The following is a 27,459-nucleotide window of genomic DNA, read 5'->3' on the forward strand; positions in this document are numbered from 1 at the left end:
CGGCTCGGTATCCGGAATCGGAAGAATGTTTATATTAAAAATTTAAAATCTGAACGCCGGATATCCTGATCATTCGCCGAGCTGTCGTGTGAGCTTGAAATGAAAATACCGTTACAGCAAAAAAACCTCATCATTGGTCATTGGGATATGTTCTCTTACCTCATTCTCTCTTGCCTAAATAGGCAGACAAAACACCTAACGACTTTAAAAATATTGTTCCAAATTTAAAATAGGAACAATTTCACAGCGAAACTGGTATGACCAAAAAAAAAAGATTGAAAAGAAAAATCTCAACAAACTAACTGCTACATATTCCACTCTTTGGATGATGAATGGGGCTAATCCTTCAACAGGTCAAAGTACCAACACTTTCCAAGGTTGTGCTAGTGATGCAAACATTGATGTCAAATATCCGTGGCTGTACAATCAAACGAAATAAGTTTTCGAAAGTTTTATGCATACGAGAGCAGTCGCACCTATATTCAGCGGTCACCCATGACCTTTAAATACAGATTGATCCGCAAACGTCTTGCTTGATGTTCGGGCGTAATAGTTGTCTTATCAGATTAAAGGAGAAAGAGAATCTGATATGCATTGCGGACATTTGAACTCAAAGTGCTAACACAGGTTTCGGAAGATAAAAATGGAAAAAATTTGACTTGATAGATTATTCTTAGTTTTATTTGAGTGGTTCCGCTTTAAGGAACCGTCCAATACAAGTGGACGACGATTCCTTTATAGATTTTTTTTTAAAAGATACACAGTGACACAACGACTAAGACAAGAATTGTAGTCCTTAACAGTACAGTGTACTAGCATGTTAACAGAACACCATTGTTGTTTTTAAATGGTAATTTTCGATTTAAAATCCTCTATCTTAAGCAACCCCCATCCAACATTGCTCAAGGTCTAATGAGGTCATCACATGTCTTAAATATGGAGAGGGACCCTTTTATTCTGTTTTAGATTTGTTTTCAAAAGTGACATTTAATTTTGGAGAATCCAACAGACTTACTGTGATGACTGCCTCGTCTCGTGACATTTCATGGCATAGGATGTTAAATGTTTTTTCACGGAAAAATATGATTACAAACTGACTATCATCTTGTGACACTTTTGCTTGGATATTGCTCTTTCCTTTGAATTCGTTCCTTTTCTGGCTAAGACTGCCGTCATGACACCTCAGGATGATGAAACACAAGATTCACCAGCTACTCTCCTGATGCACTGTAAAGAGCAGATGTATTTTCCAAACCGAGCAACACCAATAATGTCTACGGTGTACCTTTGCCTCTGTGGTTGTGAAATAATCTGGCAGTTCAAGAGGTTTGGCTACAAGTTGGGCAAATTCTGGTGATTCTAACACGTTACAGTCAGGGAGGAATGTACCCAACATCAATCTTCCCGCCTTGTACTCTTTTAGAACTCTGACATTGGAAATGTGTATATTTTTGCCATCCTGAAATTCCCCCACATTGTCACTTTTATTGATCCATTACGGTCACTTATGTAGCAGTCAGCTTTTTCCTTCACACTGTTGGCTATGTTTACCTTTTTAGTGCCACTGGTACGATTGGTTTTTTCCTCTTGTACAGAAAAGTTCGTTGTGGTGTTCTGCAAATGGTGAGGCAATGTTGTTCGTTTCTGTTTTTGGTTTTGCAGTAGAATGTACTTCAGCATCAAGAATTTAAACTTTGTTGTCCATAACAACTGTCAACTGTCTTTGACCCATGAAGGTGTTAAGTTTTGAAAGTGTGTAGCTTGACAAGGCGCCTGCCTTACTCTTATCATCCAGGCTACTGCGTTTCTTATTTATGAAGCTATTTTGTCCATATCGCACCTGTTGAGATAATGTTAAGATATGAAGCTTAAGTTTGTTATAATCCCCGAGTATTAAAGATATGAGAAAATATTGAAATGTATGTTTTCATGGTATAAGGGAAACTTATAATATAAATTAGTCTATGAAAAATATTTATTTTCTTAGCCTTTTCGTTCAACAGAAAAAAAACTTAAGGAAAAACCTTTGGAGTGATACATAAATTTTTTGCTCTTTATCACGTATTCATCCAATTTTCAGTTCTCCAGTGTCTACATCCTTCGCACTAGACACAATTTTGGCCAAATTGACTCCACCTTCGAAAACTGTGACATACTGAAAAACTTATTTCAAAGAAATTCCTTATTAAGTTCGAACAAAAGAGAAAGTTTACTCACCAAATTTCCTCTCTGTTCTATCACTGTTTCCACGCAGCTTTCCGAATCAAAAAGTCAAAGCTAATGGCCGAAAGCTCACGGTTTCCTCGTAATATTTCGCCCTCGCGTTCAATTGGTTCCGATTATCCCAAAAGGTTCTTTTCTCAACCCCAAAAGGTCGATTGTCGTCACGAGTGGTAATTACGATTACTTATCAACGTGGTTACGCATTCCTAACATTCCTCTGTTAATTTCTTATTTTAATATTCATGTAAGCTGGAACGTAATGTAAACGTGGTAAAAACCTTTTGAATAATACACACTTATGCTTTACATGACGCATTTATCCAATCTTCTTCATGTTCTCATGAGGAATCGAGTATCAAACCATTTCGCACTTCGATGTTACAGACGACTCTACGGCAACCAAGGTCATTACCAAATTCCTACGTGACATGTTAAGATCGGCAAGGTCGAAAATTTTTTCTTTGACCCACGCTCGAGACTAAAAGCATCTTTCTTAATTTCAGTCAGTTTCTTGCTAAAAACATACCATCTTTCTTAGTCTATTCTAGCAAATTGTTACTTGAAGTGTGTGAGTTGTACCAACAGTTAAAAACAGACGAAAATAAGTAAAAAGTACTGAATATCAAGTAAATCCTTCACTAAGTGGCTTTATCTTTCAAACTTTTTGGTTCATAGTTTAGATTATTTCTTAGAACGGTTGCAGCACTTTCAAAAGACAAATTTATTGGCAGCTATTCCATTTCAAAAGCACTTTGTTACAGGCAGTTAAGATCTTCAATAAACGATGATAATTATTTCTTACAAACGCGACCGGAAACAAAACATTTCACGATGGGAGAAGTAAAAAAAGTGAGAATAAAATGTTTCTTCTAATGCTGGCGAAATCTAAGGTACTTCCATCACGAAGGTCAGCTCAATGCAGAGTTATATTTCAGTTTCTACAGGTTGTTTCACTTTAGAAGATACTCGTTTCCTCGGTTCCAAAGTGAGAGATGTTTGGTACAGTTTGTCTTCATCGGTGAGGTTGTCTTTGGACATTAGGTATTTAATTATCTGAAACAGTGATACATATTTTAGCTCTAATTTAGAATGAATAGACCATCTGACAAAAATTTTAAATAAATCAGTTATAAATAAAATAGTAGAAATATGCTATAAACGAGGGTGGCGCTGCTAGGCTTTTTACTCTCATCGAAAAGGAAACTCTGAGGGGAATATCATAGACAGAATACTACACAGAGAAACCCTCTAGTTGTCGCAGATACACTACATCAAATAATAGGAAGAACATAAGTGAAGTAAATAAACCTTATTGTATTGTATAGCTGATCTCATGTATAATACACCTCGCAGCGCACCATCACGCTGGCCACTTGTAAACTGGCCACGGCAAAGTTGTAGCGATATAAAAAGTAGAAGCAAGAAACAAAAAGGGAATGCTGATTTACCTTCTTGTCCGGTTCCAAGGAGTATTTGTTTTGTTGATAATGATGAATTTCTTCAATTACTTGAGCGATCTGAAACAAGAAAGCAACTAACATTTAGCATCAACAAATTTAGTACACGAACAACAGATTAAGTACAAAAAGAGGGCAATGAATGTTTGGTAAATCTAATTTTAATCTAGGCGACGGGCCATGCATGTAATTCATAAAAGCAAATCCTCACCATTCTCATTTTTGAGAAATTTATGAGTCCGTTCTCATTATTGTTGGGTGTGCCATCCTCAATGAACGCCAGATCCGTCAGGTAAAAACCAAGATACGGTATGCAAGGAGGATCAGAACTGCAAATTCCACAAAAGTAATTTCATGCAAGTTACACCTAAGCGAAAAGATAATATTGAGCATTGACTTGTCACCAATCGTAACCAGCCAGACACAATAAACAATGAGCGAGCCTCTTTCAGGTGGGTTTACCTACGACTACGGTTAACGAATATACGAGAGCCTCACTCTGAGGATGACCTCCGCCATGATTGTCAAAACGTCAGACACTACTGTCGACAACAGTCTTTTAAAGGACTATCCTCACCCAACACGATCACATGTAACCTCTAGGTCGAAACCGGCTATTGCCTTAGTTGCAATATGATGGAAAGTGGACCTACAGATTTAGTAACGAATGAAAATTAAAACCCTACCATCTTAAGGCATCTCTCATGTTCTTAAAGCGACCATCAGAACTGACCAGCTTCTGCAGACGATCGATCAGTGTGCGTGTCTGCGGAAGGGTCAAACGACATAGTATGGCGTCAATTACACGGTCTGACTTGCCATTAGGCCCGCAATATAACAATCTGATTCACTTTACGTCGTCAGAGTCAATGAGCAGCCCTTGTTATTCATTTGGATGATCCCAATGTTCCTTTTATGGTTTCAATTGTTTTGTACTCTATTGGGTATGTTCAAACGTACTGGAAAAAAATCGACTCAGAAGCCCTTGGGAGAATATTGACAAGCATGACCTCTACTGGACAAAATTTGATGAGAACAAAGACCCTTAAATCCCTAGATATTTATCTTTCGTCTTTTTTTAACAGAGCAGAGTTACTGCCAAGTCCACAACCTATTCAAACAGTGCATGCATAAATTTAACATTGATGCAAGTCTTCAGAGTTTGTCTTTGTCTTCCCCTGGGTCTACAATCAGAGCTTAGAAAATATTCAAAATGCATTGTAGTTCTCGACATGGATGTGGCTTGGATTTTTTCAAAGGGAGGTCACGCGCACCCTAGGTCCTCCACCGAGTAGTTTCCTTTATCTTTCGCTCACTTTGGAAACTATTATAAAAAATGAGAGATGTAAACTACTAATGCATGTTCGAACTGATATTATGGGGATAAAAAAGATGTAAATAACATATTGATGTGCACGAGATTTAGGCTATTTGTATCACAGGGTAAATATTGTGGTCTTCTTTTCCACTCGTTTCCTTTTGCCTCGTATATCCCGGGTGGTACTATGCCAAGCGTTCCGTTTACTCTGAATCAAGCCCAAACATGGCACTTAAGTAACTTTAGGACACCAGTCTATTTCTCTTTGCCTCTGTAGCTTACTCATCATGAAATTTGCTCTTGGTGAATTCTCTCAAACCAACCAATAATTCCCAAGACTTAGAGCGCCAATCATTTCATCAGGGAAAACCCCTAGCTATTCATTTTACCACCCACCTGTTTTGATACTTTTTCCCAGGTCTTTCTCAGCCTGTAGATCGAACTGCTCATAAACGCAGACGTTATTTCCAAAACGGAGTTAAAATTATGGAGGTTACGACAAACCTCCGCCACAGCTGCCCACTTTTCTATTACTGTGGCGCGTGCTGATGGAGTCTGGTGCTTAAGAATCTCTGAAGCCACCAGGCAACTTGTCTGCAAAAGAATATTATAGGGATAAACTAACTCATGAATGGACGTATTATCTCGATGGCCTAAGTCCTTACACGGTTTAAAATTGCACAATAATCGACTAACGACCTCTTTTAAAATCAATTTATAATAGCAACCCAAAAAGTTTTCTGGGACACCACAAACACATCATCTATGACGAACTACCAGAGAGGTTCAGCATGACATTTACGGCAAAAGGCAAAAATTCATTTAAAGGTTGTCTGCTTAAGGCCTTATGTGCGCTAAAACATTAGACGTAGACAAGGGCATCTTTGCTATTTTGCTGCTAGGATGATTTGAAGGGTTACCGTAACCTTTCAAATCATCCTAGCAGCAAAATAGCAAAGGTGCGGGAATAGTAAGTAAAGTCATTGTTCATTTTTGTTGTCTACTGTTGCCGTAAACGTTATGCTTAAATTCGCACTGTCTATAGAAACGTATAAAGGGTTGAAACCTCTAAGTTGAGTTTAGGCGTTCATGAATATTCATCATCTATGCTCGTGCAATTAAGAACGTGGCACGTATGTTTTCGAGGCATATCGTCCAACTTTAAGGGTTACCAAAACCTATTTCGGTTAATTATCATAACCATTAAAACTTCCTCAAATGTGACTGGTGCATCAGCTGCTTTATATTTCTCTAATCATTCTGCACAGTTGTAAGCGGACAGTGTAATCGGACAGCTAAATCCACCAATCACAGAATTGATCACAATAACCATAACTTCGCGGTCGTCCGATTTTGTCAATCACTCGAATGATTACAGACCGAATTAGACTCCACTCGGTCCTGTTACCATTACTAATGTGGTAAGTTATCATTTGTTAAATTGTTGTTCGAGGGGTAGCTAATAACAAGAGCCTCGATAGCGAATATAACGTCTAAAAACGTAAAAAAAAAAAAAAAAAAAAAAAAAAAATCAAAGATTAGCTTTCACGTGGTTTTGCTTCAGGGTGTTGAAAGTCTCAGTACAGATAGTTAATGTGCAGTTTAGGAACTTTCATTTTTAATCGTACACTCGAGTGCAGCCTTCATCGCTTCCTTTCTGAAATGAGCAAACCGTTATGCTTCCTATTTCTCTTGCCTCGTGTTCAATCTATAAAGGGAAACTCCAGCAGACTAGTTGAACACAAAATCACATATTTCTGTCATCTGGGAAAAGATAGGTACTAAGATAAAACAGTTTCCGCCGCGGTCAAGTTCATGGTACTGAAATATATATTCAGGAGTTCTTCAAATTGGCGGCACTCTTTTACAAACAATTCACCTTAAACGTTTGTTGTCACATTCCACACACAAATGCAGATGTAGCTACTTCTATTTTTTAGCGAAAAAAATTCAGGTTGCAGCAAATCACTAAGTTCTATTTTTAGAAGTTAGAAAATTTTCCAGATCGCTCTTTCGTTTGTATGTACTTTTCTAAGGCCCGGGTCGCACTAAGTAAGTTTTGATCAATAATCCGTCCAAAAAAGATTATTGTCTGTCATCACAACGCGTTTCCTTATGCGACCGGTGTTTCACAAATTTCTAAAATTTCGGAAAGTCCGCAGAAACTTCAGAGACACCGAAATGTTTGGGTGGGGCAGGCAGATTTTGGAAAAATCGAAAAAAACAAAAGACAGCGCTTCCGGAGCTGTCAACGCCAGTCACTTGACCCAGATATGACCTGCAGTTAAACTACTCAATCGGCGGGAATTTTAATATTCACCCGCCAACTTTCGGCATGGATGGACGTTTTCCTTTTCATTATGCGCCAGGATCATTCCCAAGCCAAAATTTTTGTCATTTCCACCCTACATTGGCTGGACCGATCTCAGATCAAGCGGGACCTAGCGGAATTTTGCTTAATCGGTCCGATAGTCTTGCAAGTGTGGTAAGTGAGAGCAATAGCCCGACAGATCCGCGTCACCTGAAGGTTTGGCAGAAAAAGACAAAAAACAATATGACAAATGGCCGCTAGAAGAGCAAAGGGCTCTAGTAAGCCTATGGGCAGGACGTCATGAGCTAGTAGAGAGCAAGACGCACGGAAAACGTGGGAAGAAGTTGCGCGTGAGTTAAATCGCAAGTTTGGAACCAAGCGCACTGGCGATAAATGTAAAAAGAAGATGAATTATTTCATCGAGCGGTACAAAATCGCCAATGAATATCAAACCACGATTCGGCTGGGCGAGGAATGATTCACGTGTAAGGCGCTACACGAATTCTACGTAAATGCCGCTGTCTCCTTAGAAAAGCGACATTCAGCATTTGCATGTATTCATTTACCCATCTCTGATACAGTATGAAAAAGGCAAACACTTGCTGCTGTTGCATGTCGATAATTAGTTGAAGTAAAATGACAATAGCAAAGCAAAATGCCTGATTTGGGTTCATGTGTATTACCGCACAATACGCGCCAGAAATGAAATCTGATCAACTGTGTTTATTTTTACCTATTCTTGTATTTCGGTAGTGCGACCCAAAAATTGTGTCACATTTTTCAGTACTACCGGTTGCGGTTTCAACTTTTGGAAAATTTTTTGGCTGCCTAATTTTTGGTTTGGGCTGTTGTGTGACTTGGGCCTAAGTATCAAACTTGGTAACAAGAAAACACCCAGTATCCTCCGTTTTGCTTAAAATTCGATAAATTTCGGCCTTAGCGGTCCAAGTTTATGTTCAGGGAATGTTTGTGTTCTTCAGTACCAAACTTAATGAGGTCGCACAGAAGAGGTCAACTGTTAGTTAGCGATTCCATGCAAATCAGTTTTAATGGGTGCGCGTGCATGTTCTGTGGCACATGTTCTGACTTTGTAATAATCATTGCACTTTATACACTGTAACATCTATCGTACTTTGTAATAAGTAAGCTGTCGCACTTTGTAATAAGTAAGCTGTCGCAACTTTGTAATTGACTTGGTAAAGATGGTCCGAGGGCGAGAAAGCCCAATAATAACTATCATCCCTGTCAATAACGAAAACAGTAATAAACATTTGATGATATAATAATAATAACAATAATAATAATAATGATAATTATAACGATAATAGCATTGATAATAATCAGATAGATACAAAGTGCGACAAATTTATTACAAAGAAAACAATTATTACAAAGTGCGTTAGAACAGTGTAACAGTTACACAAATGAGAACGGATGATCACTGCCTCGATACGGTACTAAAGTTAAAAGATATTTAAGAGCATCAATCGAAACCTGCAAGTTACACAATTCAACCCTTTGTGAGTTTCTAGTGCAGACACACATACTTCGTTGAATCGTTTTGTCACGCGGAGAATACCGGGAGCCCGAGCGTTTTTATCCGGCTTCATCCAGGAAAGGTTGAGAAACTCGCTGAAATAACAAAAGGGCGACGCCATTAGATAAAAGGACGAACATTTTATTACCATCAAAATTAAGATGAAAGCTTCACGAAAGACTTACTGTGAAGGAATGTTGGAAAATAAAACATGTTCGACGAATGTGAGTTGCTCGGCTAGCTGAGTGGCTGAGATTTTGTCGAACGTAGCCAAGTTGTCTGGGTTTGTCGTCTGCCCTGAACCCTGCGCATAATCGATAGAGTTTATGAGGACACATAACATCTAAAAGTCAGATGAAAGCTCGGTTTACCCTTACAGTGCTACAGCAATGCATTTTTGTCCTCGTTCCCCTTCTCTTTAGATTCCGATTTTCTTATTATTTTACAACTTATTAATAATAGCACTTCAGTTTTCAAAAATTAATCAAAATTTTTGTAAAGATATGATTTCTCGTTTAACCTTCTGCCATTATTAGATTATGCCCAGTCCGGTTACATTAAGAGAGCTTGACCGAGAAAGAATATGACGCCATGTATAACTGAGTTTAATTTTGCAACATGTAAACCTAATTTGTGTAGTAAGCTGTACAACACTTTCTTGTTTTAGAAGCTAGTTGCTCTTCCGCCTGAAAAATTATAGGGGTTGATACAGTGAAAAATCAAACTGAAATGTACATGACGTCACACACACACACACACACACGCACACGCACGCACACGCACGCACGCACGCACACGCACACCCACCCACCCCCCCCCCCCTCTCTCTCTCTCTCTCTCTCTCTCTCTCTCTCTCTCTCTCTCTCTCTCTCTCTCTCTCTCTCTCTCTCTCTCTCTCTCTCTCTCTCTCTCTCTCTCTCTCTTTATCAAGGCCAGGCAAAAAGTAACACTGAAATCGAGAGGGGACTAGAGTTAATTTTCTTCATCGTAATATCACTTTTATGAGAAGGGCACGGCATTAAAGAGGAAGAGAGGAGAGATCCATAGCTGTTAAACTAAAAGTACAAAAGACAGGAGATAGGAGAAAGGACTCGACCGAAAAGACCGTGGACAGACTGAAGGGAACTTACCATGGCAAGACAGCTTGTTTCAAATGAGAGTAGAGTTTCTAATTCCTTATGCTTTCGCTCCAGCGTCCTAAGGAGAAAACCAGACCAGTAGGAAATTTTGACTTTTTGCCATAGAAACGGAAAGCTAAATTTCCAGGTTAATACCCTTATAATACCTTTTTTCTCCAAGTCGTACTTATATTCGACGGCGCTTGTTGTAATTCTAGTAGGTAAACTAAATGGAACGGATCCCATTTATGAAACGGCAACACCCACACATTTCACCATTCTATACTGAAAAGACGAAATGGTGCATTTTTTACGGGGTGCCGTTTGAGTTTGAGTTTTTGTCCACCATCAACTTAACATGTTACAGAACAAAAGGTGCTTTTCCACGACAATGTCATCTCATGTGTCATCTTACTTACATCATCTTACTTACATCATCAATGTCATCTTACTTTATAATTGCCGTCGCAAATTTTTGCTCTAAATTCGTTGATCCATCATAAGCGAGAATATGACTCATTGACGAGATCAATTGCTCTTTCAAAGCTGGGTCTCCTTCGAAGTCCTGAGGATGAAAGAATAAAAAACAAATGGTAAACAGAAGGCAAAGAAAGGAAAACTATGAAAAACAGCAGGTAACTGCAGCAAACATATTCACAACAATTCTTACCTCTGGGTGTTTGGTTACCCAGTGACGCAAGATGGTCAAAACCCTCATCGTGGCCTTCTCGGTGTTTGAGGATAGCAGTTCTCTGATTGTGTGACCTGGGAAGACACAAACTGACAGTAGATCAGAGAAAAAAGAATAGTTAAACCAAACAAAAACTGTAAACCAGGAGACAATTAAATGCAATTTTCTACAAACCAAAACGGAATTTTGTGGTAGGAGATGAATTAGCCGCATAAGAAGGAGATGCGCCTGCGGTTGCAGCGGCAAAAGCCGAAGCTGCAGATGATATACTGGACCTGCGCCGGGAAGGTCTTGATGATGTCACCACAACTCCGGCACTAACGCTAGTAGCCGATGGTGAAAGAGGAGAACGCGGTGAACTTATAGGGGAGACAGGCGACTTAGGCGGATGAGACGATAGCTTCGGAGAATTGGGACGCCTTTGTGACTTGAGATTTAGCACTCTTTCCTCTGCCTCTTTGACGATCTTATAGAGCCGACATGGTGAACTTGGTCCTCTCGATGAATGTTTGTTCAGGGGTGATTCTGAGCTACTGTCCACAGTTATTCCAAGACAAGTGATTGGAGGCTCAACCAACCGTTCGCGCGACACAGCAGGAGAAGACCGTCGCCGATTTATCACACTGGGTGCCTGAGAAAATTCCCCACTATCCAAACTTATATCATAGTTCTCGACGGCATTAGTGAGTCTTCTCCTTGTTTTCTCCATTCCCTCATGATTTGAATTAAGTGTTGACTGAACTTGTTTAGATACCGTGTTTAAAGATGCTCGAAAAGGGGGGGAGGATGTCTGAAAGCTACTCTCCAGTGACTCAACAGCAGTTCCACTTGATGAAGACGGACGAGATCTTTTACTACGCGGTTTCGGCGGGGCCTGTAGCTCAAATTTTAATTCAAAAATGTCATCTTCCTGGGAAGAAGATAACAGTGAGCTGTCTTTACCGTTCCCTCCAGACATAAAATCCGATGAACTACTCTGGGCACGGGTGCGAGTGTTGTTCCCGCGTGATAAGAACGGTGAACTGTAGTTCTGAGGCCCTCCATGTCGAATAGGTGTCGGCGAGTCTTCCTCTGGTGACTGAGGTGGATCGTCAGAGGATTCAGGAAACTCGAACGCAGCGGTCTCGCCAAGGGCGGAAGGTGACGAGTGTCGCCTGTAGGAGTGGTAGTTACTTGGGCACAACCGGTCTGGCGTCCTGGACTCTATTTCTGCTTCTTGATGTTTATTCTCCACCTGCTCGTTATCCGACGGCATTTTTACACCAGAAACAGTAATTGAGATGGACTGCGAAGGAGACTGTTGATTCTGTTCAACAAAGAACTTATTCCGTCCTTGATAGGGAACAAAAAGGTAAAGTTTTACTCAAGATCAGGAATCATTTATGTTTTAAATACATTTTCTAAAATAAGGGAGCAGGTTTGGCGCACGAACACGGCGGAAGATGAAATTTGCCAAAGCAACGACGCAGAAAACAAAATTGACTAGGAAGTAAACAAATTCAACTTAAACGGACAAATTTACACGTGTCCCAAAGTAAAGAAGTGCAAAGTGCCAATAACTGAACGGGGAGTTATCAAGCAGTCTAAATTAAGTTTATAATAAGTATGAAAGTAACTTTAACCAAAAGCAGTTTGTTAACAAACGGATGCTCGAAAAAGTTAAAACTGAAATTCTACTACCGTTGTCAAGTACGCCAGTGTGTACGAGTTAAAAGACAATTACCAGTTTTCTGTTTTTACATTTCCGTGAGGAAGAAATAGACATCCTCAGTGTAAATAAAAAAATCACCTTAGTAAGCTCATTAATGATATCGAGAAACGACGTTCGCATTTACAAATTGAGGTAATTGACCTCGATTGGCTAATAGGTGGACACAAAACGAGCTTTCGACGCGGGTACTACAACTGAATTTATCACACATCATATATAGTTTGTGAGACATAAAACATGGCAATATCACGGAGCTGCACTACACTGGGAACCAATTATCCCCAGAGCTCCGTTCATTTCAGGATTGTTGACGATAGAAGCTAAATAGGGGTTTAAAGAGCAATATGAAAGGTATGCACATGCGTCTCTCTGTCAATTACATGAAATCAGTTTGTACAGGTTCTCAACTTTTCAACGTGTCGCGGAATTTTGCACCTCTAAGATTACAAGGAAGAAAAGCGAAGGCACACGAAAGACGCTGATGAGGATCACCGAACTAACTTCACGCCAATCTATCAAAGATTACACAGAAATCATAAATACAAACACTTGCATAAAGGAACAAATTCTTCACAAATAAACAGGTCACTTGGGTACTGTTCAAAGTTTACCCAAACGTTTCTTACACATATCTGAAATATCAGCACATGGCTTTTGCAAGCCTGTATCAGGGTGTTCAAGCCCATTATCCCAATCCAGGCTAACCGTAAATTTTTTTCTTCAGTTTAATTAGTTAGTTTCGCAGATAATCTTGCTGGCTATATTTTATAACGTTCAGTTTTACTCCGCAGAACTATAACTCAATAAAACGTTAGCGCTCTGAACAAGCGCCTATTGACTAATTAGGAAACTTAATACGCAAAAAAATCCATTTTCGAGTAAATACCTTAAGTCAGATCTATTTGGTTATGAAGTCTAATTATTACCTTTCTTCTTATCTTGACGGGGACTCAGTGCCTCACTGGGAAGCGATACGGATCGGACTTTACGGCTTATTGGGGAAAACACGTCTGTGGCCGAGTACAGTGGGTAGTCCTTTGCATTATTAGTGTAGTAAAACTGCAGCAAGGTATCAAAGAGGTTGGAAGCTGTTGTAAACACGCGATACGTGATAAGGAACGTGTTTAAGAAGTCCGCACTGAGGAAACGAGTATCTAAAAGGCGTTCCAAAAGACGTTCCAAGCTAGCATGACGTATCTAGAGCGACAAACAAAACAAATCATACACATTAAACATTTCCAAAAGGTTTGAAATGAATGCCACTAGTGGTCCTTAGCGACCATACGATTCTGTTTTAAGCGGTACCGTACCAAACGGCCACTCTGTTTTAAGCTGTCAGTTGTCAAAGTCCCGAAATTTGTTTCCCTCAGTTACTTTTATTTTCACCTATATCAAAAGCGGTCACCTCTATTAAGCGATGGCGGTCTTCCTTTAGTTAAGTTCCGACTGCCTGTTTCTATTATGCCCCACCTGTATTGAACGATCACTTCAAGCGGAACCACTCGAATTAAACTAAGAATTATCTTTCACGCAAAATTTAATTCATGTTTACCAACTGAAATCACTGTTGATTGTAGTTCTAAGCGACTTTTTGTGCATTAAACGGCCAATTATGGCAAAGAATGGCGTTCGCCCCACCATTCCCCGTAGGTGACCGCTTAATACTGGTTCGACTATATGTCGCTTGCGAGAGAACGATTTAAAACAAGGCAAGTAAATAGAATAAGAGAGATGGTAAGTTCTGAGCTCGGTAAAGAAACAGAGAAATATGTTTTTCGTCTTGTCACGAGCGTGGGACAAAGAGAAAATTCTGAGTCCCCATGAGGAATTGAACCTCAGACCTTCGGATTCCGCGCTCCGATGCTCTACCACTGAGCCGTAGAGAGTCTACGGTGAGTGAGGTCTATTACGAAGTTCATATGACACACGTCCTGCATACTGCTTGGATCAGCACTGTCGATAGCCTCATGTTAATTAACACAGATACGTTTCAGAGGTACTCTGCGCAGGATCGTTCCCGTTCGTCGCAGTTTTTCAAACAAAATAAATGCCTCTTTTAAATTTACTAATAGATCAAACTCGATAATTGTTTAAGGGAAGGCTCTGAGGATTGTTAGGCTTAGTAAGTCAGGACCCACGCTCGCGTATTTAGTTAGTTACAATCTTTCATATTTGGTTAATGAGTTCATCACAGCAGTGGCAAACGTCAACTGTGGCCTGTTAGAAGTATCCTAAAATAATGCACTCAACAGAATTATTTGACAACACTTTAAGTTAAAAGGGAAATAACATAGTTTTCTAAATTTTATAGCATTTGAAATTAATGGGATTAGAGAGAAACTGAGCGCTAACCTTCGGTAGCTTGCAGCAGTTGAGTGCTTTGCAGTATTTTATATCAACATCATCGGTAAAGAGTTTCGGGTCCGATCTACATTTAAAATAGAAATAACCGTTTATAAATACAATTAAACATAAACAAAGCAAATAACTATTCTTACCGGAAACGACACACAAGGAATATTCAACAAGACAAATCGTAAAAACACCGCGCAGAAAGCGGGGATAGAAGGGGCGACAAAAACCAAATTAAGACAACCTCTGATCTCACCGCTTCGTCCCGGTCTGCATCCCCGAAACAATGAATTTGATAAATCGATGATGATGCGCCATTTGCACGTAAAAACGAGTGTAACCGAAAAACATGGTAACAGTAGACACAAATAATGTTACTTTTGAGTGAGGCGCTCAATCGATAGCGGAAGTTATTCGAAAGAAGCGCTCTTCCGGTAAGCACGTGCATCCAAAGACGGAGACGATTACATGGGAAATAATGAGTTGATCGGATTGACTCAAACGCTTTTGGAACTATCAAGACATCCTATGGGCAAATGTAAGGAAAGAAGCCTTTATGCTTGTATGTCCTGAAATTAAATAAAATTACTTCACACACGAATGTTGTACGAGATACGTTTTTAGAAGTCCTGTTTAGTTGGAATTAAGAAAATTAAACCAAGCAAACTCAACAAGTTTTAAATTCCTCTAAAATTTGGGAAAACAAGAAAAAAACCCTGACCTAACACTGGTTGAGCTACGTCTTGAGGCAACTGAGATATTGTCTTCTTCAGCCATCACTGCAAGGTTCTCGATACACTGAAAGGCAAGCCTCATAAGGTTATAAGATGATTAGGCACCAAGAACGCCAGTATAACTCCCACAAAAAAAAGCCGGTTTTTGCGGCAAAAAATATTTTGTGAAGATTTTGGCAGCAACCAGTAATTTGCCTAACTAATGCAAAACAGCTTAATTCACGATTAAAAAAACTACACTATTTAAGAATAACAATACTATTTAAAGAGCAAAAACAATATTCATGTCACGTTAACACTGACAGAATAAATAGGAAATAGTTAAAGCGAAGTTTTTCAGCAATTTAGGTGCCTACCTTAACAATTATAACACCAAACTAGACAAAGATACTGCAATAAGCATTTTACAGTGCGGTGAGTGACGATAAAAGTCGACTTCCTGTTTTATTTAAGCTTAAACACAACTGGTTGAGAGAAGCTAATTTATTCCGGTAAACTAAACCCACGTTTTTAACTGATGCATTTACAAATTGAAACCAGCTGACTACACCTGCCACAGCGGAAGTTTCTCTTGGTAACGTAAGCCATAGAGTCCAATGACTAAACTGTTTCCTTATTAGCTAAGATAAAATCGTGATTATGTGGTACAAGCCTCCAAAAAACTAGCCTCGTAAAATTCTTTGGATTCTGAGAGAGACTTTCATTAATGAACACATCTCGTCCCGAGAGATTCGTAGCCATATTTAGATGGTGGGCGGAAGTGTACACTGGTCGGCGGAAATTGTTTAAAACAGCCAATCTCTCCGTATCATCTAGAATAAAATATGACTGTTTTATTTTGCTTTTTAATAGCTACATATAAACAATATTCCTAGTAAGTAGTTCAAGTTCTGAATCATATCGTACAAGAAGCAAAAACAGAATGTTTTCGTAAATAGAAATAAGAAACTTCCAAGCATGAACTCAGGTAATATTTCTCCTTCAAGATTCCATGAACGTTCATTAGCCGGCGTTGGTTGAGCAAAAGACACTAAGAAAGCTTTTAAACGTGGTGAGTATAAAGAACTTACGGACATAGCGCCGCCCACCCGGATCAGAAAATGCCGTGCGCCCACTACAACGGTCTCAAAATTTTATTCAGAGGCCGTAAAAATCTTTAAATAAATTCTTAACAGGCCAAATGCAAGACCAAGTTGAAGCTGCAATATGAAAGGTGAATTTTGTTAAAGAAAACCAACAGTTTCACCTTATGGAACATAAAGAAAACGGAAAGAAAATATGGAAATTATCAAGTAGATGAAGCAAATGACAAAGGTCGCAAAGGAAAAGATTCGAATGACAAAACGAAAGGTAGCGTCACGCAAACACCGTCTTTGAGATTTTCCAATGTACTTGTACAAGTTTTATCATCCGCTGTCAGGTTATATGGGATAACTATTGAAGGTGAATCATTTTGATTTCCTGTTGAATTCGAAGAGTCGAGTCTTAGAGATAGGTGCCTAAACCTGACAAAAATACAAAACGTTTAAACGTAGTAAAGGCAAACATAAGGTTAATTTGTCTTGATTGTAATAAGATCCGATTGCGGTTGTTCTTAGCCGACTTGCCGTGGCAGAGCGAGGGGCTGGTTTAGAAAAACATTTTCCCTCTGTTAAACATCCTGGTTACATCTCGTGACAATCATTAGTTGAGTTAATAAGTAAGGCCAGTGCTGGTGATGATCTGGTTAGTGTACCTGGCTTATATCAGAAGTCCAAGCAGCCTTCTCTTGTGCCGACGGAGCCATTAAAGTTACAGTATAGGGAGGTCCTGGCTCAGGCTTATCACGTGATCGTACAATCAGTTTAAATGTCAGATCGTCTAAGTCAAATTCCTGGTATCCTCGGCCACCGAGGCTTTCGACATCCCCTGCGATACAAGCATACTTGTGTTGACACCCAGGTTAAATCGGGAAAAAAAAGTCGCCCTACAGTGGACAAATCGCGACCAACCCGTTCCGCCAGATGACTCCTTACGAACCCCCCCCCCCCCCCTCCTTCCAAAAACATTATCATCAACCAATTCAACACCAGGCGCAATTTCCGTTGTGACGGCCCAATAACTAAAGCCGATCTGCTAATTTTCCAACTTCATATTGGACATCATTCTTCGAATTTAAAAGACGACAGAAAAACTTTTTCTTAGTCTTTCTACTGACGTTTAAAACAGCCTAGGTGACTTACCGTCTTCAAAATAGTCCTCGACTAAAGTAGCATCAGCGAGAGAAATGTTAGCACCATTCTACGACAAACCAAGAGAACCACACTGAGAAAAAGTTTGCGAGTTCGAATGAATTATTCAATCAAAACGTTCCCCTACACGTTCTTAAAAAAACAATTTACTCAAACTCTAAACAACATTCTCCACATTGTCTGCCAAAAATTTCATGATATTAGATCTGAGAATTTCGTGAGAAATCAAACGATATACCTAGTTGATGTTTCCCTTCTTTCCCGCCGCCTCTCTGTTTGAAAATGGATATTTTAATAAGATATTCATTCTTTGAACCGCGGGGAGTGAAAGGGTTAAACCACGACACGGAAATATCACGGGTTAGCAATGGCGCCCCAGCCATAATCGAAGTGGTGACATTCGAAGTAGCGACGAAGTTTCTGAATGAACTTGTTTGATTAAATGTTGCATATCCTATATAACTTATTTACATTTCAGGTCATTACTAAATCTTTGCTACAGGTTCGCAAAGCGTAGATGTGTTGATGGAATTTTTTGTAAGACTTTGCTTAAGGCAAATCAGCAACTGGGGCCACCTCATATTGAAGCTAACCCATTGGTGCGGTGAGTTGTACCTTAGTAAGGTGAAGGCGTCCGCTTGATGATCTAGTGGTCAGCAGCAGGAAGCCTGAGAACAGAAAGCATTGACGAACAGTCTCTTTCCTTCCTTCCGAAGACTTCAGCGACAATCCACCAAACGTTTTACCCTTACGATTTTCTGTAACCTGAATTAAATTTCCTAAGACAAAATACGCACTAAAGTTAGAAGTTTCTTTTTGTGAGAAACAAACAATTAAAGCCATAAGAGAAAACAAAATGAAAAGATAAACTGATGAAATCTCTTTGCGTTACGTTCACAGCTGATAGGTGATCAAGACAAGCAACGGAAACTTTACGTGAAAAATTACGTTACCTTGCCTTATGAAAATCTGATTGACATCCAAAAGCATATCACAGCCTTCCACAATCTGACGCTCTATGGACAGATTTTTACGAATGTTCTCTGTCTCACTAACTTCGTCGTGCATTACCTGACAAACAAAATACAAAATGTGGCAGAAATGGCGATTGAAGGGAGATCAGTATTTAGCCAATGGTCGCATGGGTGTCTCATTCAAAGCCACTGACAGACAATAGTTCATATAAACTTCAGTTTGAAAGTTCTGTAAAATATTAGTCTGGAAAAAAGGTTCGCTATCTCTTGGTTGTGATCGTTTGTTTATTCCTTTGATGTTTGTTTTTGCTTTTTTGTTTGTTGGTTTATCAATTTATCTATTCATTTTCTTTTGCGATGGGGGTAGGGTCTGTTTCCACCGGAAACGCCATTCATCATTATTCAGGTTTTGTAGTACTTGTCTGAGGGTTAACTTTTTCAAATTCGACATAAAATATTTCGCATTCCTACTTGCGAAATATGGCGTTCTTAAATTTACCGGGAGAGAAAAAAATCAGCCGAATACAAGTTATGCTCTTATGTGTACAATTGCTGAAGGTAGTACGATGAATCTAGCTCAAAGCGGGAAACACGCACTCAGCGCTATTATTAGAAAAAATATGCTTTAGTAATTATCCAGTTTAGGGTTAGCCTAATAATTAGGGCTACCAGTTTACCATTCCTGCTGAAGTTTGGTTGCAGCTCTTGTGGCTTACCGTGGAAAGATCTTCCAAGACACTTTGCGCATACTGTAAAGTATTTCTCTCCACGTGATCATGAGGAGTGAGAGCCAGCAAGTCATGCAAAGTTATAATGTAGGCCGGCACCTGTTTGAAAAAAATACAAAAGAAAATAAAACTATTTATTTATTTGTTTATTCATTCAGTTCGCCTTAGAAAACGAAAAGGTAGTAATCATTATAATAATATAGAGGAGGCCTTCAGAAATAAGCAGGCTTATACCAAGGAGGACTCCTCATTTACAATGTACTCAATAAATTTGTTTTTTAATTTTTTTTCCTGTAAAACAAGGAGGGTATCAGAGCATATTACTTCCTAGAGAAGTGAATTCCATACTTTTTGACCTTGATAAAGGATAGTAAAGACTTGAATGTTTGTTTTACTTACATGAGGACGGTAATCATTACATGTACTAGTAGAGCACGAATGTATTTGATTATTTGGATAAACAAGCTGCACAGTGACGGCGATGCTTGTGTAAACGTCGCATTGGCTCCAACTTACTAAAGTCTTTGTTCTCGTATTGCTACGGCACAGCTTTTATTTAAGACTGAGAAAATAACATGAGGAATTGGGAGGAATTTGCGTTACAAATTAGTACCCGGAGTGATATCCCAACAATCAATGAACAACATCAATTGCAAATATCGTCAAAAACGACCTGTAAACGACCTGTAAAAGCCTGTAACAGGCTCTCAGCGAGAGATAATGAGCGAAAGAACGTAAGAAGGGAATTTTGAGAGCAAAGGTCTGGAAGAGAACGCAAAGACTGGCAAACAGTTGCATTACTTGGCCTAATACAGTTAAGTCCAAAGAAGACAAGCGCGTTAATGCACATTTAAATTTTAATATGAAAGTCGGTTTATTTTTTCCAGATGGGCGGAAAGACTCACTTCTCATTTCCCCAACATGTTTCGAGGTCTGAAAGACTGGGCATATATATGAATATAATATGCCTGAACTGAAGATTACCAAATAAAGAAGTGGGTGATTTTCACAGTAATGAACACTATTAAAGCAGCAGTGAGAATAAAGCCTGAAATAAATTCAGCCAGTTAGGGAATTGAACCCATTACTTCTGCGATACCGTTGCAGAGCTCTATCAACTGAGCCAATAAGCCAACTTAGAGCGGGTCTTTTTGTTAGTTCGCAATCAACCCGTGATTATGAGTAATGAATGAACGACTGTGAATAAATGAATATTATATATTTGTACTGCGGATTAATAAACGAAGATGAGAGCGATCTTCGAAGCAATGACCACTACTTGAACAGCAGTGAAACTGAATGTTTCGCAGTCTTTCGATTGTATGTTGTTCTTCTGCTTTCCACAAACTATCAACGTAATATAAGCAACTGAATCGAATCCTGCAAAGAACGGTACGGAACTGGCATGGCCTTCTCATTGACCAGCTCCAATACACTTAGAAAAACTTTTACTGTATCAGCTCAAAATTCCTCTCTACGACTTGCATTGCAACTGTACTCACCGCAAATCCCGAGGGGAAAATAATGGACCGAGTCAAACCCGGACAGGGTTTGTGAAAGCTTCTTAAACCAGTTCTAGCTGACCTTCCTTTTAATAAGAAAGCAGGTTTGTCATAACCACTTAGGTTAAACAGGCGGCCATTTACTTAAACAATTATACCAAAGACACAAGCTGTATGATTACCGTAGGAAGTATAACATCTAGCTACAACAAATTGGTACAAATTGGAAAAAATCATGGGTTATACAGTTTGCCAAAAATTGAAAAAGAAAAAACAACACAAACAAAACAAACGCGTTATGCAAGAATAACGATCATGCAGATCAAAAGAGATGACTTAATAACGAGACCCAACCTTAGAATTACACCAATGTTAGGACAAAGTCACTGCCCATTTCGTTATATACACATGAAAACGGAGTTGTCACACTGTCTGCCCATGAGTTCAGCCAATCTTCACACCTCCCAGTGACACCTGAGCGTTCACGCCTTGTTTCAGAAGCCAATTTGGAAAAATTAACGGATAACAACATTCGACAGAAGCTTCAATGTCACTCAAAATTACAAGCAAAACACCGAAACGGATAATATCAACATCATGCTTTACGGAAAAAACGTAGTTTTCCTGAACCACGTAATCTTAAGATACAAAGTGGTCTCAGTGGGGAGACAAATCCGTTCAATTAAGACTTTAACAACAAGAATCAAATTTCCGTGCTGGTTACGCGTTGACTTGATGCATTTAAATATGTTTTACGCGCGGATAGCGTTGTCGAGACAATGCGAAAGACAGATAGATATTGGCTATCAGTCTTTAGTCAGTTAGTTGCCTCGCCACAATCATTCAGCACAACCAAATTATAATAGAATTTATCCCTTCAAAAACATGCTTTTCAAAAATCGAATGCAACGAAAAGCTTATAACGAGCATTACTAATAGGCGTGCGAAAATAGGCAGAGCATAAGAGTGGACTTTGTTTGGATACTGATTAATATGGAGACTAACTGCACGAAAAATACTGGCGCGTAAAGGTAGACAAGGAAGAAAAAAAAGTCAATAAAAAAATTATAATAAAGCAAATCCGAAATCTGAACCACGACATAAACACAAGTCAATGCCTGCGCTTGTGTAAGTTTGGCTTGAAAAATCAGCCGCGGTCATAACTGAAATAACAAAGCAAAATATAAAAATAATGAGTTAGGAACAAAGAGAGCATCTGTTGTTACGAGAGTAAATCGAAAAAGAAACGATGAGAGTTCCTTTTTACAACCGACCAATAGCGTAAGCGCGTACGCAGTACCTCAATAAATGCATTATTGAAATATCATGAAAATCGATGAAAAAAATACCTTATAACCTCTCTTAAATTAACGCTAACACTGTCACAACTGCATACAGAATCATGGGTACATAAACAAAATTAATTCTTTGATTATATTCGTCAATCCTGTACCAATAAGGGTTGTAATAAAACCGGACTCCCAGCGGAGTTGTTCCAGACATACTTAATGGCGCGAGAGAAAGCATTTAAGATGAACAATAGCCCCGCAAGGAAACATTTAAGCCTACAAATCATTTTTGCCACCTTCTGAATAATTCTAGGACAAAAACACCAAATATCCTGGTTGGCTAGCGGTCAGAAAAAAGCATTTCCTGTAGAGCTCCATAATCGATCACTGAAACTATAAGATAGCTATTCAAGTTAATAATCCATCGACGATCAATTTGACTCAAATCAAATCACCTCGTGCGCAGACCAAAACATGCAAAAACTGCGCTAAGCATCAAACTGCATGGTCAAAAAATATGTATTGTCATTGCAACCAACTCTCATTATTAAAAGTTTGTGGGCTGCGGCTGTCGTCGTTCTTCTAAATATGGTCGCTAAGACAATGCAAAGGGCTCAATTTGAAGATCACAAGGGTAAAGACTGCTAGTGCCTGCGCCTTCTACAACTGTGCTAAGAATTTATGAAAAATGGAAACATATTTCAGATTACAACGGGTTTTGAAAGCTTTTAATATGCTTTTGTGAGTACGTTAATCTTACATACGAATGGCAACGAATCCCTAATAATAACAATAACAATAATAATAATAAAAATAATAATAACAATAATAATAATAATAATATTAGTAACAATGATAAAAAGAATTTTTGTAAAAGCACCGAATATTTAAAGCTAAACGCATGCCAAGACAGCAGCCAATCATTGGTAGAAACCTCAATCTGTCAGAAAGACATTAATTGAAATGTTTGACAAGCAACTGCGGCCATATGTACAATCTGTACTTCCAATCACAAGAGAAGAAGAATAAAGTTGAAGCTGAATATTTCAGAAGCTCGAAGCCGAGAATATTATTACAGCTATCAAAAGGTTATGTGTGTCGCTTTTCAGGTATAATGCAGGCATTGATGTGGGGAACAAAAAGAACTGCAATCAATGTACAGGAAGACAAGGACGTTGTTGACAGTGTATGGTGGCTTTCATTCAAAGTAAATGTGTGCAGGACGTAGAAGAAAATAGACGACAATCCAAAGACACAAACACAGTGAATATACATGAAAGAGGTGAGAGGTGAAAGCAAAAGAATGAAGGCATAGCGTATGTAAAATACATTCTTTTGACTTACATTGAATGATGTTCTAATAGATGTTAGAGCTTCAACACGCCCATTACAGAATTATCTCCTATGATCAGCCATCTTGTGTTGATGGGTATATGTTTAACCCTTTACACCCTAACATCAGTGTGCATATTCTCCACACCGTTCTTTATACATATCCTAAGGTGCTGGCAAGGAAAATTGTTTAGCAATCAAAAAGCTACTTTCATTGTTGATCATTTCCTTTATTCTCATGACCATGACCATTGTAGGGAGAAATTTGATGCTAGTCACTCTTAGGGCTTAAGATAAAGATCAAATTAAATTTGACACAAAAATTTTAGTGTTTTCTCGAAGTAAACACCTCCCGTCATTTCATTTAGAAATGGCTCGGAGTTTGTTCTCCTTAATTTTTATTTCTCTTTGATATGAGACATTCCTCAGGAAATCAAATCTGCGTTGCATCAACATGATTATTTACTCAGAAAAGGCACAGTAAGTATACAAGATTACAAACGACATTAACTGTCTAATGCAGTTACCAGGTTACTTAGTGATACTTAGCCATTCCCTTAAAGAATAGGCATTACTCCCGCAAGAAAATAGAAACGTGGCTTATTTACACCAAATTGCACGAGAAATCATGTTGTTACTTACATGAAAAACGCATCACATTAAGTCAAGACCGACGAAATTTTGGCTTTAAATGCACACTCGTGTTACAACTTCACACTTGTAATATTCTCATATATATCATCAATCAATTTACAACGATAATCGCGCTCTCAATTATTCTTTTTCCATACTTTCCTACAATTTTTTTTTGATCATGTTCACTGGTCAACAATATCACCCGTAAAAAGGTGCAACTGACCAGCAAATGGCTTCTTAACGTTTGTCTGTGGTTTTCCCAAATGCCTATGCGCACAGCCCCCCGCTATCAAATCCAAAGTGACGCCTTCAGGATGATTCGTTACTACGTTTAACCGGTCAAAACTTTGTCCAATAACATGTGAATATGGCCTTAATCTCTTAAATCGGAATCTTTGGGTTCGAGCCACAAGAACTGGTGGTATTTGTGTAAAAGCCAAAATCTGTTCACCCGACTACAAATGAGAAAAAATGCTAGAAATTAAAAGAAGAAAGCTCCGACACCCAGATTGCCATTTTCTTTTTCACCGTGTAATTGCGAAGTTCAGTTTTACATAGTGTAACTTAAAAATTTTCACAATCAGTGCTTAAGTGCCATGACTGGTTAAGATATTTAGCTATGGTAATACCTAATCCCCATCGCAAGATTTGGTCCTATTCAATCCAACCTTTGTAACGTATCCGTTACTCACCCTATACATTGGAGCAGTTAGGAAATATTCCAGCGTCCTTCCGCCACAAATTGCTTTTTCTTCATACAGCTTAAGAAGACGACTGAATGCTGGCCGCTGTTTACACTCAGCCAAAGTCTAAGAAAAAAGAAACAATATACTTTCAATAGGCAGCCGTAAAGAACAAAAGAAAACAAAAACAAAAACAAAAACAAAAACAGCTGGTGTGGGACGGTCCTATTCCTGTTTGGCAGCCGACATCTCTCTGCCAATGGCTTACACATATAATAGTAAAAAAATATAATCCAAGAAATCTTTAAGCGACGATTGCTGCGGAACGAAAGGAGAGTGATACTGATCTTGGTGCTCTTCGATTAATAATAGCCAGCTGGAAAGAAATTGGAAAAATAAACTAAAACAAAAATTAGAAAAGAAAATGGCCATAGGCGAGTTGATAGATGTCAGCATTGAGTAAAAAACGGGTGACCAAATCAAGTATTAGTTAAACTAACTGAGAGACCGTCCGCTGAGGACTTACTTGTAGAGAATAATGATGATTGCGAACGTACTCTTGGTAAATGTTTAACATGGGTAGTAGCATATCAAATAAGTCACCTGTATGTGAACAAAAATGATAGATACGTCAGAGATCACCCTGTATACACAACCTTCCGCATTGTTAACAAATATGCACCGCCGTCTTTTACATGTGTATTGCAATAAATATCGAATACCTAGCGCTCACATTCACAGTATAAACAGCAATAGTTTCCGAAGATATGTTTGATTGGGTAATATTAGTGCAGCTGTAGTGGCTCCAACTTACTGCTGTAAAATCTGCCCCAAAAACTTTGATAAATTTTCTACTCAGCCAAATGATGTTAGCTTTGATGTTCGCATTAATCAGATTGTTGGGGCATTGGCAGTCGTCATTCACAACTAATCAGAATACGGGATAGGGGTCTGTTGCTCATTCACTGAGGCTTGCTAATCGCTCCAATCAGATAGTGCGTTATTGTCTACACCAATCAGATCGTGGCATTGGAGACTTTTCTTTTGTTGCCAAAACTCTGATTAACAGCCTAAATCACCTTTTATTGTATCAATTAAAAAATGCTCGAGTACGTGTGGTTCTTGACAGCTCTTAAAAAATGTTTCTAGTTATAACTGTCGGATTGTATCTGTCCAGACAGGCCAAATGGGACTATTTCGAGCATCAGTCAATAAAACTCGACTATCTAGCCAACGCTAGCTAACCAAAATGAAGGAAACGTTTCTAGCGGTGGGCTCAAAGTGCTTGGCCAATTTGTTAGTTAAACCATCTTTTAAAAGAGGACAAGGCCTGATGTTACAAGTTGATCCCCGATAAAATGATGATTGTTGAGCACATGGGGTAAATTGTCGGAAAGTTTGGTGGATGTTTAATCAACATATAACTCTGATATATCACATCCAGTATGGTTGAGGTTTCTTCAGCTAAATCGATTTGTATTTGTTGTGCTGTCCATATCCTGACAATGACAACACACTGCAGATATCTATGTACTCATAATAACAACATACTGCTGCTCAACGGAACAAGAACAAACTAATTAAAGCAAAAGTTTTTTCAGACACAAGCAGTAACGAGCTCTACACACACCTAAGATCAGTGTTGGCCAACTTTCCATCCGCGTTTGAAGACCTTTTAGAAAGATTTGATGCAAGAAAAGAATTGTCTCACTGCAATCAAAATATAGAGAAAAAGATAAGCATTGACATCACGCTCTCTCTGGCCTTTACTTACACCCTTTCTCAGGTGCATTCAGTAAAGATGGAAATTAGCCCCTATCATGTGCTGTAACAGCAAAGTTCTGTAAAACCTTAGGAGTTGTTTCTCAAGCATGTGAGTTATATTTTCTTATAACTAATCCTCAAGAACGTACAATATTTTGAAACAAACTATCTTGCTACATAATTACAGACTTAGATTGGTTTCTTAACCACAGAAATGTTTTCTCAAGACTGTATGTTTTACCTCAGAGTTTATTTTCAATTTATCAATTCCTTCTTATGTTCATTTTATTCAATTTTAACCAGTCACTCTCCAAAATTAGCAGAAGGCTATTTAAATATGTTAATCAATTTTAAAATGATTCAAAACTTTAAACAAAAGTCCATTTTTCAGTGAATTACTTTAAAATATAATTTTTTTAAATTCATGAAGACAATGGTAATGTATGCTTTACATGCATCGAGTTAACATTAGTATTTGGTTAAAATGTAAGCAATAGGGTATTTAATTCTTTCTAACTCTTCTTCTGAATTTAGGATTTACCACTAGTTAGACTCATGGTTACTTTTTAAATCTCACTGATTTTAAATTTAGCACAATACCTATTTAGAAAGATACAATTGACTTCCTCATGGCTTAATGGGGGCCTCTTTGAGCTTGCAGCCATTTTAAAAGGTCTGAAGAAACATGACACAAGTGTGGACATGTTGTGCATATATTCACTCTCAGTCTCCACAAGCTGAAAGCAAATTGAGTTCCTCTGACGCATGCTTTCTGCATGAGGTGAACGGATGTAATTTTGAACAATATTGTGCCAACGGCGACGACAAAGCCAGCCTCTAATGAGGCTCTGTACCTGTTAATAAGTGA

General features: G+C 38.6%; 1 protein-coding gene across 2 annotated transcripts in view; it reads right to left on the reverse strand.

The window, feature by feature from the left end:
* Nucleotides 1-2,929: 2,929 nt before the first annotated feature.
* The window catches only part of LOC113686072 (ras-specific guanine nucleotide-releasing factor 1), a 31,164-nt gene continuing 6,634 nt past the window's right edge, over nucleotides 2,930-27,459 (reverse strand). The window contains exons 5-27 of one of the 2 annotated variants that reach the window (XM_027203663.2): nucleotides 27,192-27,445; nucleotides 26,458-26,537; nucleotides 25,354-25,430; nucleotides 24,837-24,953; nucleotides 19,374-19,484; nucleotides 18,637-18,754; nucleotides 18,299-18,462; nucleotides 17,675-17,732; nucleotides 17,188-17,360; nucleotides 15,440-15,516; nucleotides 14,719-14,794; nucleotides 13,293-13,563; nucleotides 10,830-11,987; nucleotides 10,635-10,729; nucleotides 10,417-10,529; nucleotides 9,977-10,043; nucleotides 9,032-9,150; nucleotides 8,857-8,941; nucleotides 5,395-5,592; nucleotides 4,367-4,446; nucleotides 3,892-4,009; nucleotides 3,672-3,740; nucleotides 2,930-3,276 (exon numbers count right to left, since the gene is read on the reverse strand). In XM_027203663.2, coding sequence (XP_027059464.2) covers nucleotides 3,148-3,276; nucleotides 3,672-3,740; nucleotides 3,892-4,009; nucleotides 4,367-4,446; nucleotides 5,395-5,592; nucleotides 8,857-8,941; nucleotides 9,032-9,150; nucleotides 9,977-10,043; nucleotides 10,417-10,529; nucleotides 10,635-10,729; nucleotides 10,830-11,987; nucleotides 13,293-13,563; nucleotides 14,719-14,794; nucleotides 15,440-15,516; nucleotides 17,188-17,360; nucleotides 17,675-17,732; nucleotides 18,299-18,462; nucleotides 18,637-18,754; nucleotides 19,374-19,484; nucleotides 24,837-24,953; nucleotides 25,354-25,430; nucleotides 26,458-26,537; nucleotides 27,192-27,445 — 3,807 coding nt within the window. In that variant the 3' untranslated portion in view covers nucleotides 2,930-3,147. The remainder of the gene's footprint in view (nucleotides 3,277-3,671; nucleotides 3,741-3,891; nucleotides 4,010-4,366; nucleotides 4,447-5,394; nucleotides 5,593-8,856; nucleotides 8,942-9,031; nucleotides 9,151-9,976; nucleotides 10,044-10,416; nucleotides 10,530-10,634; nucleotides 10,730-10,829; nucleotides 11,988-13,292; nucleotides 13,564-14,718; nucleotides 14,795-15,439; nucleotides 15,517-17,187; nucleotides 17,361-17,674; nucleotides 17,733-18,298; nucleotides 18,463-18,636; nucleotides 18,755-19,373; nucleotides 19,485-24,836; nucleotides 24,954-25,353; nucleotides 25,431-26,457; nucleotides 26,538-27,191; nucleotides 27,446-27,459) is intronic. The other variant, XR_016185852.1, reaches the window with a different exon arrangement.

Source organism: Pocillopora damicornis, chromosome 4 (assembly GCF_964200805.1).
Source record: "Pocillopora damicornis chromosome 4, jaPocDami1.2, whole genome shotgun sequence".
In the NCBI taxonomy this organism is placed as follows: domain Eukaryota; kingdom Metazoa; phylum Cnidaria; class Anthozoa; order Scleractinia; family Pocilloporidae; genus Pocillopora; species Pocillopora damicornis.